The 16050-nt window shown below is 39.3% G+C and overlaps 1 protein-coding gene across 1 annotated transcript in view; it reads left to right on the top strand.

Moving 5' to 3' along the window:
- Positions 1 to 9069, top strand: part of pard6a (par-6 family cell polarity regulator alpha) — a 50492-nt gene extending 41423 nt beyond the window's left edge. Inside the window, exons 4-6 of the mRNA XM_084364747.1 lie at positions 1941 to 2066; positions 3934 to 4133; positions 7088 to 9069. Of these exons, the coding sequence (XP_084220873.1) occupies positions 1941 to 2066; positions 3934 to 4133; positions 7088 to 7409 (648 nt within the window). The 3' untranslated portion in view covers positions 7410 to 9069. The remainder of the gene's footprint in view (positions 1 to 1940; positions 2067 to 3933; positions 4134 to 7087) is intronic.
- The last annotated feature ends 6981 nt before the right edge of the window (positions 9070 to 16050 follow it).

Below are 16050 nucleotides of genomic sequence, written 5' to 3'. Positions count from 1 at the left end.
TAAAAACTAGTTCACTCTAGAACGAAATTCAGTCATTATCGACTCACCCTCATGCTGATGAGAAGTCCGGTGTAGTTTCTTATTCCTCAAAGTGCAGCTGGAGACCCGCGGTGGTACACTCCGGCAGCAAAAATCCATATAACGAGCGTCAATTGTGCCCGAGAGGAAAAGCTCCATAAAACTACACAAAAACTTTGTAATATTCCTCCATACTGCTCGTCCGCTGCAATTCAGGTGTCCTGAAGTGGTGACATGCAGAGTTTACTCGAAACAACATCATTTAGTACATTTTTCTAGCCTAAACAGTCACTATACAATATTTGCCTGGAGGCACGGTCCCGCGTTCAAGCGAGTCTCCCTCACAGCGTTTGCACTACGGAAGACGGGCCAGACAAGATCAACGAGACTCTCAATAGATACACACCGGTATTTACATCCAGCTGTGAGTGTCAAAGTTTCAAATCTCTAGTGCAGGCAGATCCCTCTTGTGTTTGTGTGTCGCTCGGTCGCTCACAGAAGGCATTTAGAAGCATTTAGAACAAGTAAAAAAATGTGCGATTAATTTGCAATTAATTGTGGGTTAACTATGGACAATCATGGGATTAATCCTGATTAAATATTTTAAGCGATCGACAGCCCTAATATATATATATATATATATATATATATGTTTGTGTGTGTGTGTGTGTGTGTGTGTGTGTTTTTCTTTTCTATAATCTGTATGTATGGTCATACATTAATTTCATTCTAAGATGCTGTAGTAGTCTGTAACAAAAAACTTTGGTGGTATTTTACTGAGGCGATATTTGATTATTGTAATAGTTCATCTTACTTGAAGCAACTGATGGGAAAATGCTGGCGGAAAGGTTAGTAAAATAGTCAAGTATGTTTATTTTATCGGTTAATTTAATTAACAGGGACCGTACATACCGTATTAATAAACATTGTATGTGTAAAGATGCATTTATTTGTCATTTTACAAAATCAGGGTTGTAAAACAAGAGTTTAAGTCCCTTGTTGCTACATAAAATAAATAACAACAATTGTGTGTGGATGATGAGTTTAGGAGTCTCGCAATAGAGGAAAGAAGTTGGTTCATCGTCCGGTGGTACCACATAGGGGTACTTCTATATCTTTTGCCAGGTGGTAACAGGGTGTATAGACTGTGGCTGGGGTGGTTGTCTTGTAGTGTCTTCTAGTCAAATGCACAAGAGTTACCAATTAGTACCTGGACAGTTAGTTATTATAATAGTTAATAACCTGCATGGCAATCAAAATAAGTAAATATTTTTGTCTACAGGACATTATTATGCCAAAGTGGTAGGTAATTAAAACATGCAGAAGCATGCAACAAGCTATTGAATAAGGATTCATAATTGTAATGTTAATACAGATATGTAGTACACAATGCAACATTGTGTTTTATTGAAGTAATTGAAAAGTATGGACATAAATGCTAGCCAAACATGAAAAACATGTATCACTATCACAATAAAAGCACATCCTCAATGAAAGACACACTGTACGTGCACAAACGGGACCTAAACGGCATTTGCCACTTTCCACGTAAATGTTGTGATCTAGCAAAACAAACTTGATCTTTATGCACCTCTACAAAAACTCCCGAGTCATGCGTATGAACATTTGGATACTGGGGAAATTGTAGACGCAGATGGTGAGGTAATGAACTGAAGCCAGATTGTATAATGATGCCTCACACATTTAACTTAACTAAAAATATTGCACTTCCTGCAGTTGTGTAGGAAACCAATACTAGACATCAAATAAAGAAAACAGGGTTTATAATGTGATTATAAATATTTGGGCATGCTGACTGCTGTGTGTGTCATAGATTTGTTTACATAAAATTTAGGTTCTCAGGTTGTAAAACATGTTCAGAGAGATGTTGACATTTGAATCTTTTCTTCTTCCTTCTGTAGGTTCCAGGGGTGTTCATATCTCGTTTGGTACGTGGTGGGCTAGCAGAAAGCACAGGGCTGCTGGGAGTTAATGACGAGATCCTTGAGGTCAACGGCATTGATGTAGCAGGAAAAACTTTGGATCAGGTAGTGTCCAGCATTAACCTTCTTGGCGATCTGCCAAGCCATGGCAAAAGTTTCAATATGTCCTGACATAAGACATATGACATGTTTACAACATTCAGTCAAATCTTGCTTAACCAACTTTGTTTACAGTTTTCATTTTTATCTTTTTTTGTTAGAGAAGCCAAAATATTCTATGTGCTTTTCCGTAGTAATATTATTAAACACATTCATTAACCTGTCAAAATTTTACCTGCACTCGTCAGTTGATCATTGGTAGCTTCATTTTTGCAGTAATAACCTGACTGACCTGTTTTAAAGGTATAGTTGGTAATCCTGTTCAGAAACACTTCTTGTTATACTGGGTGAAATGGTCTTTCCACCCTGAGAGTAGTCCATACATAATGTGTTCAGAAAAAGGAACGAAATAAATCAGACCTCTGTGGCAGCTGCAGGCCTGTAAAAACTCTGACCAATCCCTCCCTCTCGGTCCGAGTTGAAAGAACCAATCAGATGCCTTCATGTCTCGTCCTGCCTGCCCCCCCCCCTCTGTCCCCCCCTCCTCCCTGCGCGCACTCACGTGTCACCGTTGCCGGATATATTCAGCACACTGCATATGGAGTTAGCAGGAGATACACACCCCAGGTCAGAAGGTGGCGGTAATGCACACCTAAAAGTTGTTTGCCAACAGCCATAAAACAGCAGAAGAAGAAGAGTTAGCACAGTTAGCAGGAGAGAACAATGGCAGAGGAAATGCAGCCAAAAGTAGCACTTCCAGAAGTGATGCAGAGGTTGCTGTCTTCTGTTGGACAGGTAATTATTTGTTTTGTTTCGGGGGGATTTGTTATTCTCATGAAATATGTAACGTTAGCCAACTTAGCTACTTTTGTAGCTTGTATTAGCCCAATGCTAACGGCTCTCCTCTGCCCTGCTGACAGACTGTCTGATGTGCGTTCAAGTTTGTGGGGGCGGGGCTTTGGACGGAGCACTGACGGGAGGGGGAGAAGGGGGTGGAGCTTAGACGAGGTGCCACTTTCAAATCTTGCTAGCTCTCCAATATTACCAACTATACCTTTAATTAGTGCTGTACGATATGGACAAAATTTTATATCTTGATATAGCTAATTTTACATCCCGATAACGATATATATCCCACACCAAATCTTCTTGGGGTTCTGCTTCTGTATCCACGTCTGATGTAACGTTTCTAGTAACGTTATTTTCATCTTCCATTGCACTCTCCTCCATCTCTGCCATGCTGCTTTGCCTCTGTTTACTCCCGAGCGACCAATGCCGTAAATGAGTCCTTGCGGGTGACATAAAAATGCTACCACAAAGCAGTAGCGTTGCTGCAGTTACATTCGCCTTCATACAATGAACTTGTTTTGAACTCAAAATTTGGATATCCAACGGTCATTCCGACGTTGAGTTATGCTTTACACAGCGTATTAAATCACAACCGTATTGTATTGTATTAGTGTAGCAACAGTGCTAAACAAGTAGCCTACACGTTAAAATTACGATATAAAAAACAGAGGGTTATATCCTACGGTAGACATTTTTATATCGCACTACGATATATATCGTAATATCGCACAGCTCTATCTTTAATGCTTTTCTCACTTTTGTTATATTATGGTAAGTCAGTCCAGTGATTTTAAACTTAACTAAGGCAGGTGGAAACCAGTGAAAGATCGAACATGGCATAAAGTGCCACTGTTAGCACAGCTAGGCTAGCTGGATATTTGGGTGCAGGTTCTAAATTTCATATTTTTCAAATCTGAAGGAGCAGAAATTGTGATTCATGTGAATGGCTTTGATTTTGTTGGGGCAATAAATCCTTCATCCTTCCATCCAAAGCTAAGATCTATCTATGTAACTGTCATTTCAGGTTACAGACATGATGGTTGCAAACAGTCACAACCTCATCGTGACTGTCAAACCGGCTAACCAGAGGAACAATGTGGTGCATCGTGGGAGTAAAACCTCAATGGGTAACTCTGGCTCTGTGGGCTCAGCTGGATCTACCAGCTCTGCTCCATCACATGACTCACCAAGCCCTGCCTCTCAGAGCAACCCAATTACTGCAAGGTATGACAGGGACAGGACAGAGAGAATGTTTTTTGTACTTAAGCTACTGATAAAACATGTAGTGTACTGTAGTGTATGTTGTTGCCAATTTCGTGTAAAATATTACTGCAAAACAAGAAATGAATGTTTTCTAGGAGTGTTGTGTATACCAAGGGTGCCTTTAAAACAGCACTAAAACCAGTCTGACCCTGGATTATAATGACAAATATAGCCATAAGCAGTGGCACTAAAGGACGAGGAGGAGATTATTTGAATGGTCAAGGTTTTAAAAAATTAAGTTGGTGGGCATTAAAAAAAGAACTAACGTGTGTATGTATGAAGACTGACACAGAATATCATGGAAGTAATACACGGATCAGCCATAACATTAAAACCACTGAGTTGAAATGAATAATAGTGATCATCTAGTTACAATGCAATGTTCTTCCGGAGAACCTTTGGGTCCTGGCATTCACGTGGATGCAACTTGACACACACCACCATTCCAAACACTGTTGCAGAACAAGTACTCAAGGCACCAGTGCTCCCTGATCGCAGTGCACCCCCAGCAGGACAATATTCCCTGCCACACTGGAAAAACTAATCAGGAACGGCCTGAGGAACATAACAAAGAGTTATGGGGAGAGGAGGGAGGTTTTAACAAGTTGATCAATGTTATTCACTTCAGCTGTCAGTGGTTTTTATGTTCTGGCTGATCAGTGTATACAAAGTGGGGTCCAAAAGTCTGAAACGACATTTAAAATGAAATATTGTCACATAAACCTAGAAATGAGCAGAAAGCTCAAGGATTCAGTAAACAAATGAAAGTGTCAGTCAAAATGTTATTCTAAGCAAAGAGGGGTTTGATCAGGCAGACCCAAAGTGGCCACACCATGAGATTCACAATCAGTCAATCAACTTTATTTGTATAGAACTGTTCATACAGCAAAGAAACACAAAGTGCTTCACTCAATGAGGAAGCACTATCTTGAGTAAAACACACAAATAAAACACAGTCATTAATGAAATACAGGGACAAGAGACTGTCATTAATGAAATACTTAATGAAAACAGTATAATTAATAAAAAGTAATCACAGTACATTGGGGTCAAAAAGACTTGTGCAACACAACGTCACAGGCTCAACAATCCGAGCGAGAAGTTGAATCCCCGAAAAAGTGCACAAGAATCTAACGGTATCCCAGCTCCTGCCACAACAGCATGCACCCAGACCAGCACAGACCCCACAGGTCTGCACTAATCCCAACGACCCATACCACCCTGCCTCCTGATGAAGACCAAATAAGACCTTAGAGCCTCGACCACCACAAACTCCCCCCACAGAACCCCCACTGATCACCAACAGGGTCATATTGTCTAGGGCAGTGATCATCAACTGGCGGCCTGCGGGCTGAATCCGGCCCACGAACCTTCCAATCCGGCCCGCGACTGGATTCCAAAATTGCGAGGATCAGAGAGAAAATATCGTGTGGTCCCCGCTATTAAAGCAACAGAAAAAACAACTGAGACTGAAATAACTATCAGATGTCATGGTTCAGTGTCTGTTTGTTTCTGTTTCCTGTTTTACTTTGAAGTTTTGCCCTTGTGTCTCGTGTCCCGCTTGACAGTTCCTCCTGTGTGTGTTTCCGTTGATTCCCTCACCTGTCCGTGTACCTCCTCACTCCACCTGTTTCTCATCCCCTCATTAGTGTTGTTGGTATTTAGTCTTTGTCCTCCCTCTTGTCTTCGTGAGTCCGTTTCATTTCTCCCTCCGTGATGTTTTGTGATTTCCCGTTCCCGACTTTTCTCCGTGTTAGCGTCTGTTAGCCTGTGTCCGTCTCTGTCCGTCTTGGTCTGTCTTCCTCTGTGTTCGTCCGTGTTTCCCCTTGTTGTCACCCTTTGTTCTCCACAAGCTTATAAAAAATGTGATTTTTATATCATTTAATTTGAATGTCCAGCCCCCAAGGTGTCTGTCCGGAAAAATTCTGGCCCTCCGACAAATATAGTTGGTGACCCCTGGTCTAGGGGTACATTCCCTGCTGAAGTCAGGTCTTAAAAGGCCCCTTTTAGAAGACCTGAGATCTAGACCTGAGACTTACAAGGTACATAGGCTAAAAGCAAATCTGATAAATCAGGAGGACAAAAACCATTAAGAGCTTTATAAACAAGTAAAAGCATCTTGTAATAGATTCTGAATCTCACAGGCAGCAAGTGCAGAGTTGGAGTAATGTATGCTCTTTCTGATCCTCGTCAACACATGCAGCTGAGTTTTTAAGTAATTGAAGTTAAGTGATTTTCTTTTCGGAATATCAACTGTCTGACTCGGTGTACTCTCAGGAGCCCCGAGTCGGACAGTTGATATTCCGACCAAAAGGGGGCGTGCCTCGGTGAAATGTCACGAGAGAGCTGCGAGATTTCCCACTTTGCAACTCGGGCGGGTGGTGTCCCATGCATCTGGAATGCAGCATAAGCCACCAACATTGTGGTCACAAGTGAGGCTTATCTAGAGTCTGGGCAGATACTAGAAAGTAGCATGTATTGTATGCTCTTCAGCTACATTGTTTGTGAGTTTGTGGACCTATTGGTTGCTAGTTTTAGACTGTAAAACACAGTTACTGTTCTTTGTGCTCATCACAAGCTGATTCGAGCCTCTCCTCTCCAGCATGCAATAAGTCGCGTTCCTATCAAGGATCAGTGTGTGTCTCTCTCTCTACTAACCCACACATACACACACACGCATTCAGGGAAACACACACAAATAGTCTCAATAGTCTTCTCAAGAGTTAGTACAGAGCAAAAATGCAGATTTTGGACTGAAATTTATCAGGTGGACATAGTGGGCAAAGGAACAAATTAAATCAGCTTTAACAGATTGTATCATATGGCACAACAAGGTGTTAAACTTCTGTATAAGACTTTCATTTCTAGATTAATTCTATAATCATTATTTACCCTGTTGTCTGTTGTTACTACAGCAACAGCATTGCAGAGGGTGACAGTGATGATGAAGATGACGATGGCGACCTCATTCTGGAGAACGACTGCCTGACACCCTTTGACTCCCAACGGGTAACCAACAGCAACAACACTAACCTCAACAGAGACTCGCCTAGCAACAGGCCGCACAACTCCTCTGTGGTTAGGCCTCTCCCACAGAGTTTGTCATTGCCCAATAGCATTGGAGCAACCCTGAGTGACAGCTCCACGATGATGTCCAATCAAAATGGAAATCCCACCCACACATCTAATAGCAGTCAAGAGAGCATGAGAGAGGATGGCAACATAATAACACTGTAACCATGACAACACCACAGCTATGCTGTAACAGTGATGTAACCATGACAAATACAGAAAGCTGTGCTCCCGTCAGTCAGATAATGGACTGGATGGACTCTGACTTTCTGACAGCACCTTCTACTAGCTTCCTACCCCTGGATCATGGGTGTTCATCATCTACAGGCATAACATGACCGACTAGTATATGTTTGCAAGATATGGCTGAGGTAATGTGTAGAACTGAACTGTCATAAACACCCTTGGGAAATTATTTAAATGCTGTAATGTATTAACAGATCAGTTTGGATTAACAGAGATGAACAAGGTGGGGAAAAATTGCAAATGCTCCTGTAAAAGCCAAACAACAGTTTGATGTCAAAATAGTTGATTAATCATGTTTGCTCTGAAATTGTTTGTGAAGTGCTACAAAACCTACAAACCTGCAGTTGCACCAATCAGAAAAATCTACTTCTTATTGCAGGATAGCTGATTTGTTGACTACAACAAGACAATGGAAGAACAATATCATGTAAAACATTAATGGCTCTGTTTTCCTGGCAGTATAATAACCAGCACTCTAGCAGTTGGTATTGTCCTGACTTTAAAATTGTCTTTGCCCATCTGTGTGGTGTTTTGGTGTCCAGCACAGAGCACACAGTGTAGGCAGGAGAATAAGAAGCAGATGGGATGCTCATTCCTATAAGGCAGTACAAAGTGAGTTTTTGGTATTTTGGTGGAAATTGATCCTTCAACTTTGCACTGAGAATAAACATCTTAGAACCATGTCTGTTTGTAGAGAAAAGTCACTCTGCTAGCGATCTGGTGATTTTATGAGCAAGAGCAAACAAATACATAAAAGAAAGGCACAGCAGTGAATGGATAATCTCAAAACATATCTATTTGAATTAACTACTCTTTACTTTTTAATCAGTCAATTCATTTAGCGAGAGAGAACAACGGTTGTTTTGCTCAGAGCAGACAGGTGTTGGTGATCAGAACAGAGGGAAAATGTTGCAGTAAAGTGGCAGTAAATGTACAGTACAGGTTACAGTTTGCCCATGAATAAACTCTACAGCTCGCCTACACCCAAGAAGAACTCATGTTAGAGTGACTGCTATCACTATCCCTGCTAATATTCATGCTAATATCCATGCTCACTATCTATGCTAATGAGGTTGATCTTGGTAGAACAGCAGTCTGGTTGTGATGGTAATGGACTACATCCGAGAGTCAGGCTTTAAAGGTGGATAGTCAGTAAATCAATCTGGAGGAAGCAGGAATCATATGTTGATAAATCTGCAACAGCCAATTGGAGAAGTGCTGCTCCGAGCCCAGCTGTTTCAGAGCTATGAGAGCACTAACATGATTGTCTGATAGCATTTTTATTAATCACTGCACCCTCTGATCTTTATTCATCTTCACCCAGCCTGCTTTCACTTTGTACTTCTGCACATATAGTACATCCAATCAAAACAAAAGCCCATTTTGCACTGGTTGATGCAGTACTGAAATATAGAGCCCTATTGCCAGAACAGAGAAAATGTGAATAGTTAACTGGTATGGATCCACCAGTTAATTGGATATGATTTGATGTTATAAGTTTAATTCAAGGCTCAAAAGTTTATATCGTCCTTTTTTTTGTTTTTTTAAATGTTTGTTAATAAAAGAAACAGGAAATTTGGTTCCATGATTTACATCGATTCAAAAACTATACTACAGACATAGATATAGCTTTTATAGCCTGGCATTGCAAATATGAAAATACAATTATTGTGAATCACAAATATCATTATTCAGATTTTTTAAATTATTTCAATAAAGACAAAGGGGTGTGGAAGATATGTACTGTATGTGTTAAATCAGCAATGTAGTGTAGTGATTATTTTATGTGATTTTCACACTAAATGTAAGACTCAAAGAAGCAGAGACATCAGTCCCCCTCCTTCCTCAGCCACACAAACTAACATTCATACTGTATACACACGTCTATACACATAAACACACTGTTAACCATCATGAGAGTCAATGTAGGAAATAGGAAATTCCTGTCATGTTTGAATAGTGTGTGTGTGTGTGTCTGTGTGTGTGTGTGTGTGTGTGTGTGTGTGTGTGAGGCCATGTCTGTTGTTGGAGCTCGGGGAGTATCGCCTTACAGTCAGAAATGTCGACTGACTGCACTCTTTCTTAACTGTCCTCTGTCTCACATTAACTTCCAATTTCACCAAAATAATTTTGGTCTGACTGTCAAACTGAATCCACGTCACAATGTTTACAAAAAAATATCAGCTATATGAAGTACAACAGAAGATGTAGGGTGATCATAAATGTGTCAACTTGGCCTGGGTGCAGAGGTTGTTAGAGACTTTGTTGAACATAATCTATTCTTACCCCTCATTTTAATTCTCATTTTTAATGATAACTTGTGCCATGCCTGTGTATGTTGATTGCTTCGCCTCTGGTATTGCTACTTGCAGCTTTCTCGAGAATCATCGATCTTAACTACTTCACACTCCACACTGATTGCATTGGGTTATCAAAACGATTACCATTATAACTCAAATCAGGTAACACCCCATAGGTGTAATCAGAAACAACATGGCTCTGGGTTTAAAGTAGTCTAGGGCTGCACCTAACAATTATGTTTTATTCTGTTTTTATTTTATAATTCATTATTAATTAATTATTATTATTTGTATCAATTAATCTAATGATTCTTTTTTCAATTTGCTGATTAATATCAACCAATTGATCAGTTAGTCGAAAGATAATTTTTTGGTTACATGATTAATATGACAATTTATCCAAAATTTACTTCTAAAACTTTTCTGATTATTATATCATTATTTATTGAATCATCTAATCATTATCATCTAATTTCCACCACACCACTCCTGTGTTATAATTTTGGTGATTTATTAATTTTATAATTTGATAGCACATAGCAGTGAAATAAAGTGTAACAAAGATGATGAGATAAAATGAGTCAAAGCAGGTAGCAGTCACATAATATATGAGACACAAACCAAAGAAAGAAAAAAACAAAATATGGAAAAAGTTTTTACAAAAGGAGATGAATAAATAAGTGTGGGTAAGGCATGTGCTGTTGTGGTAGTAACAGGGTAACTGAAAATATGAAGACCAATATATTAGCAGCAAAGCTCAGTCATGTTAATCGTCATTTTCACAACAACTACAGTAATATAACATTGGTATGATTGAAATGACATTTTCCATTGTGCTGGCACATTTAAAAACGAGAGTTGGAGAGAGTGAGAGAGAAAGAGAAAAGACAGCTGTTGCAGTATGGGCTATATATTAGAACAGCCTAGGAATGTACACAATTGCATTAGACCAGATTGATAATGTCTCAGGTTTTACTCCATTATTTATTATGGTTGTTGAATTTTTAAATTCCTTTTTTTTAGCAGCTGTTGAGGCAGCAAGGATGACTCTTTTCATTGTATATGATAATGTAACATTTAAGTTATAACCTATAAGCCAGAAGGATGGGCAGAGTGGAAGATTTTTATCCATTAAATTTGTCATTGTTTCCATGACATGTACCCAAAGATCTTTCACATCCCTCAACATATGCATAAACGTTCCTCTTTTGAAGTGGGGACACTGATCACTTTCAGTGAGCTTCAATCTGAATCTGCGCTTTGGTGTAAAGTAGATTCTATGTACAAAATTGTAATGAATCAACTGATGCGCAGGATTCTTAGAAGACGAAAATACTTAATTCAATATTTTTGGCCAGTCCAATACGAATCCAATATGAACAGATTCTCTTTCCCAGACTGAAGTAATTGGTAGGTGGTTGATGCAATGTTTTGAAAATTTGTCATTCATCAAGCTTACAAACCCAGACTTTAAAGCACACTGAAACAGTTTTATAAGGTGATGAAAAACTTGGGTGAGTCCAAGAGTGTATGTTTTAAGAGCAGTATGAAGTTTGAGGTAGAAGAACCACGAGGTGCCTGGTAGAGAGAAAGACTCCTTAAGGTCTTGGAAAGAGCAGAGACCTTGTTGGTTGAAAATGTCCCCAAGAACACAAATACCTTGGTTAGCCAACTGGGGGGAAATGAAAGGTATGGAGTCAGACAAAACAAAGTTATATTCCAAACAGTGGGTAAGTTGTGAAACTTAGATGTGAATTGGAAGTATGTTTCTGTTTGGTACCATTCAGGCAGGGAAATTAACATAGTTGACACTCTAAAGCAACTGACAGTGAGGGTAGAGTTAACTATCTAGCCGATGGATTTAAGGGCATTAAGAAAGATTTGGTCCAGTTAATTGATTAGTCAGTGAATGACCCAAAATGTTCATAGAGACTTAATACATGAGGAATAGAGTTGGTCAAGGACGATAGGAACAGTAAAATGTCATCAGCATGAACAGAGATCGAGTGAAGTTCCTTTAATTGAGATGTTGCTGATTTTAAAATGTGCTGATGTTGTCCCAGTTGAGTGGGGACAGTCATGCCTGCTGAATCTATTCAGCGTGTGCACCATGTTAACAAAGGTGAGGCCAAAGCCAAAGCGTTCTTAAACTGTCCATAAATAGTCCAAATCCACACGGTCAAAGGCTTTGTCTGTATCCAGAGAAAGGATGACAAAGGTCTGTTCTTGACATGGTGCTGCTTCAATAATATGTAACAGCAGAAGGATGTTATCTGAAGCCAAGCCTCCTTTAATAAAGCCAGCCTGGACTGGGTGGATAAGGGATGAGATACAAGGCTCCAGTCATCTTGATAAGACTTTTGCATACAGTTTAAAGTCACAGTTTTAAATTTATATGGGCCTATAGCTGGAACATTCCATCAGGTTTTTACCCTTTTTTAAGAGAAGGAAACTAAGCTTGCTTTTTTGATTCCAGTGGAATATTCAAACCAAAAGTGAAAAGTTGACCAGGCCTACTAATTCCCGTAGGACCCAGACCAACTCAGGAAGAATATCTTCGAATCCTGAAGATTTTGCTTTTGGCATTGAGTCCAAGGCATCTTTCGGTTTATAAAGGTCAACATTGCAGAGTTAGCCTTCTGATACTTAGATGAATATAATGTGAAGGTAAAAAAAAAAAAAAATTGTGAATGTGCATTAATCACCGTCCACATTTCTGATCATGTTTATGGATTGATGTTTTTTTTGGATTGCTTGAGTCTCAACGCCAAAAGTTTTTTTTCTGCATTTTGATAGATATTTTGGCGAGTTCTGAGATGTAACAGCTCATCTGTGGATGTTGTTAATGATTTAAGCCCCTTTCACACATGCACTGTTGGATTTATGCAGAGTTTACCGGGAGTAGCTGTATGTGTAAACACAAATGTCTGCATTATTTGCCCCGGACCCTGCCAGCTCCCTTGTCCTAAGTCTGGGTGAGCCACCTGGGAATAGAGCAGACCATTTTCAAGAAGTGGATTGACAGCAAGCGAGTGGGTGTGTCTATGATGTGTAATGCTCCATGTTAGTGCTGGTTTATTAAGCTGTAACAAATTCTCATCGTCAAAGTTACGCAAAATAGAGAGAGAGAGAGAGAGATGGGGTTCAAGATGGGATATTTCCTTCTCCAGAAATTAAGATGTTATATTTCACTCTTTACTTAAATGTGAGGAGAAAGAAGTGCATATCCGTCTTGTAAAATATCTTTGTAGCTTCATATAGGGCATGGGGATTAACACCCAATTGTGAATTAACCAATATGAAGTCACTTAATTAAAAAAGTAATTTTGCTCAGAAAATCAGCATTTTGTAGCAAAAGAAATATTGAAACCCCACCTTTTGGAACTAGAGGGACCAGGAGTAGAGTAAAAAGTCATATGCATATTAGTTAATCAGTGGCAAATGTATTTGTGCATCAGTGAAACGATTTACAAACTGTTGCATTAATTTAAGCATTTCTTTCACTCATACGTGACCTTTAAAGTGAACAGAAAATACAAAACAGTAGAATAACAATGTTAGATAATACAAGGTGAAACGTTCAAACAAAACATTCGGTGAGCAATCATGTGATCCATTGATTATAGTGATTGCATGTTACCTCTCTAGAGCAGCAGCTCTGACTCGTAGTTGGTAGACCTGGTTTTACGCTATTGTAATGTACTTCAGCCTGGCTCGTAGCTGGTAACTCATGCTCACTTTCAGCTGTTACTGCTGGTGAAATCCCAATGTTCCCAAATTTTGTTGCTTTAAAATTAAAGCCTTTAAATAACAACATAACGGGAGCTTTTATTTTGAAAGATTTATAGGAAACATGTATCAGTCTGGACCAACTCTGATCTGAAGAAGGCAGTAAGATGCTGTAATGTTGCATGAACAATGACTTTTAATTTCTTTTATTTCTTTTCTTAGGCAGCATAACTATTTACTGCAAACTGACATCTACACACTTTATAGTTGACTATAGTAACAATAGCGTGTACTTTTACTTTTCCGTGGCTGTAGCACCTGGTACAGCACACACTTGAAAACATTTACTTCCTACCCCCTGCTGCACAGACTGGTGTTCACTGTTGATTCAGAATGTATTAATACTGAAACCAACTCAAACACTGCACTTCCTTAGGTCATCAGCAACAAACCTGTTTAGTGCAAATTAGATCGGATGAATGGTTCTAAAGATATGCAGATAACATACAGACAGACAGAGATTGCAGAGACTTGCTTTATAGTTAGATGAGACATAGCCTCTTGAATAGCATTTGATTTTCAAAAACAACTAGATCCCAACAACATTTAATATGAGAATAATCTAACAAAACTTACCAATTATGCATTTATAAAGGCATGGAGAGAGAAGAGATGGACAGAGATACTGACCATGTGGTCACTTTGCATGTTAACACCACATAAACAGATTTTTTTTTTTCACAGTGACAGCCCAGAGCATTAAAACACCACAGCCACTGTAAACAATGCAATTTTTACAGAAATTTGTTAAAATTTGAACTATTTACAATAAAGTTAATAGAACTCAACTGACCCACTTTAGCTAGCCTGAACAGAAACCTTCCCTCTGGTGCACATGGATGCTTGCTTGAGCGTAATATAACACAAGGGTGATCGCTGCAGAAGTGATCGTCATGTAATTTTGTTCTGAACCTGTGCTCTGCTCTTACTATAGTGACTTTCACTGGCTGGCTACTCAGTACGAGCCCAACAAAACATATGAAGATTCTGAATTGAGCCTTTTAATTGGTTTGAAGTAATGATGTTTGAATTTTAGTTGAAAACAAACACACACAAAAAAGTTTCTCTCTAACTGAACAAACAGGAGCTTGATTGCCTAGTTAACTCATCGTAAAATACATTTCATTCAAACTCAGCATTAAATAAAACTCACCAAAAAACAGCCTTGGTTTGTCTTTCCACAATCACCTCTAGGTTGGTCCAAATAAATCCTAAATTATCAATGTAAGATGTGAAAATATTCTCGCCCTACAAGCCATTTTCACCTGTTGCTGCCTGGCTCTCAGTCCCAGTCTGGTGTCCATCACTGGGAGGCCAGTGAGGCGAGATGACCTCAGTCCCGTTGCCCACAGAGACTCCCCCCAAGGTCTTGGTCCAGGAAAACTCCACACAGCTAGTAGGGCCACTTAGCTCGACGGCTAACTGAACTACTTGCTAACGGCAGCTAGTCGCTACAACCAAAATAGCTGCGGCAAAGACTATAATGAGCAGCAGTTAGTAGTTATGCCTCCCCCTGTAGTTTTGGAGCAACCTACAAATTCTGGCCATTTTTTATAAATTACACATTTAAATCAACATATTTCTTCGATTGCCTGTTAGCTTGTGAGGGAGTGAAGCAGTTTGTGAGACATTTCTACCATTTCTGGCCAGCTGTTTGCACATAAAGGCCAAGGAGATGCTCTATGTAAAGTCTCCCCACCACAGGCTAATTGATCCAGAACTCTTTAAAAAAGAGACAGTTATTGATTTCCATAAGAGCCACAACCTTTTCAAAGTATTAAAAAACTAGCCTGCTGTCCAGCCCCTGGAAGATTAAACATTTTGCCTATCCCTCATACACAGGGGACGGAACACTTGTCAACCCCAGTTGGACACATTCCTATGAGACAGCTATCACAATTAGCTGTGACCTATTCATGTATTTCACAGCTAAACCATAAAATTACACAGAAGTACATTGAATAATTCCCAAATTTTAGGTGTGGTTGGGCATTGTATTTTCCTATAGCAGACCAATTATACAATTATTGCACAGCCTTATATAATTGCCCCCTGCAATGTAAAATTCAGTTAAAGTTACAATTTAAATGTGGATTGAGTTTTCCTGTGAAACAAAGCTGCCATGGACGCAGAAACAAATGTAGCATCTACAATCAAACCTTTGCTTGCTTATTAACATTAAAATATGTTAAGAAATTGAAACATGAACATGTTTTTTATCAAAATGAACCTAGCAAGAGCTGGATGAAATTTAAGGAAAACCTGAGGAGTGCTTGATTTATCATCCAGGAGCTAGGAAAGATAATTCAGGTGCACCTGACCTGAATATAGCTTATCAAAGTCGTGTCAACACTGCTTAATGCACACATACACACACACACACACACACACACACACACACACATCCAAAACACAATTACATTTTTAATTTAATGTATGTTACTGTCAAATATAAATGTAAGATTATAAAA

This window comes from Pagrus pagrus, assembly GCF_965226575.1.
Source record: "Pagrus pagrus genome assembly, chromosome: 10".
Taxonomy (NCBI): domain Eukaryota; kingdom Metazoa; phylum Chordata; class Actinopteri; order Spariformes; family Sparidae; genus Pagrus; species Pagrus pagrus.
The sequence above is the reverse complement of the archived record's forward strand: the minus strand, read 5'-3'. Positions and strand labels throughout refer to the sequence as shown.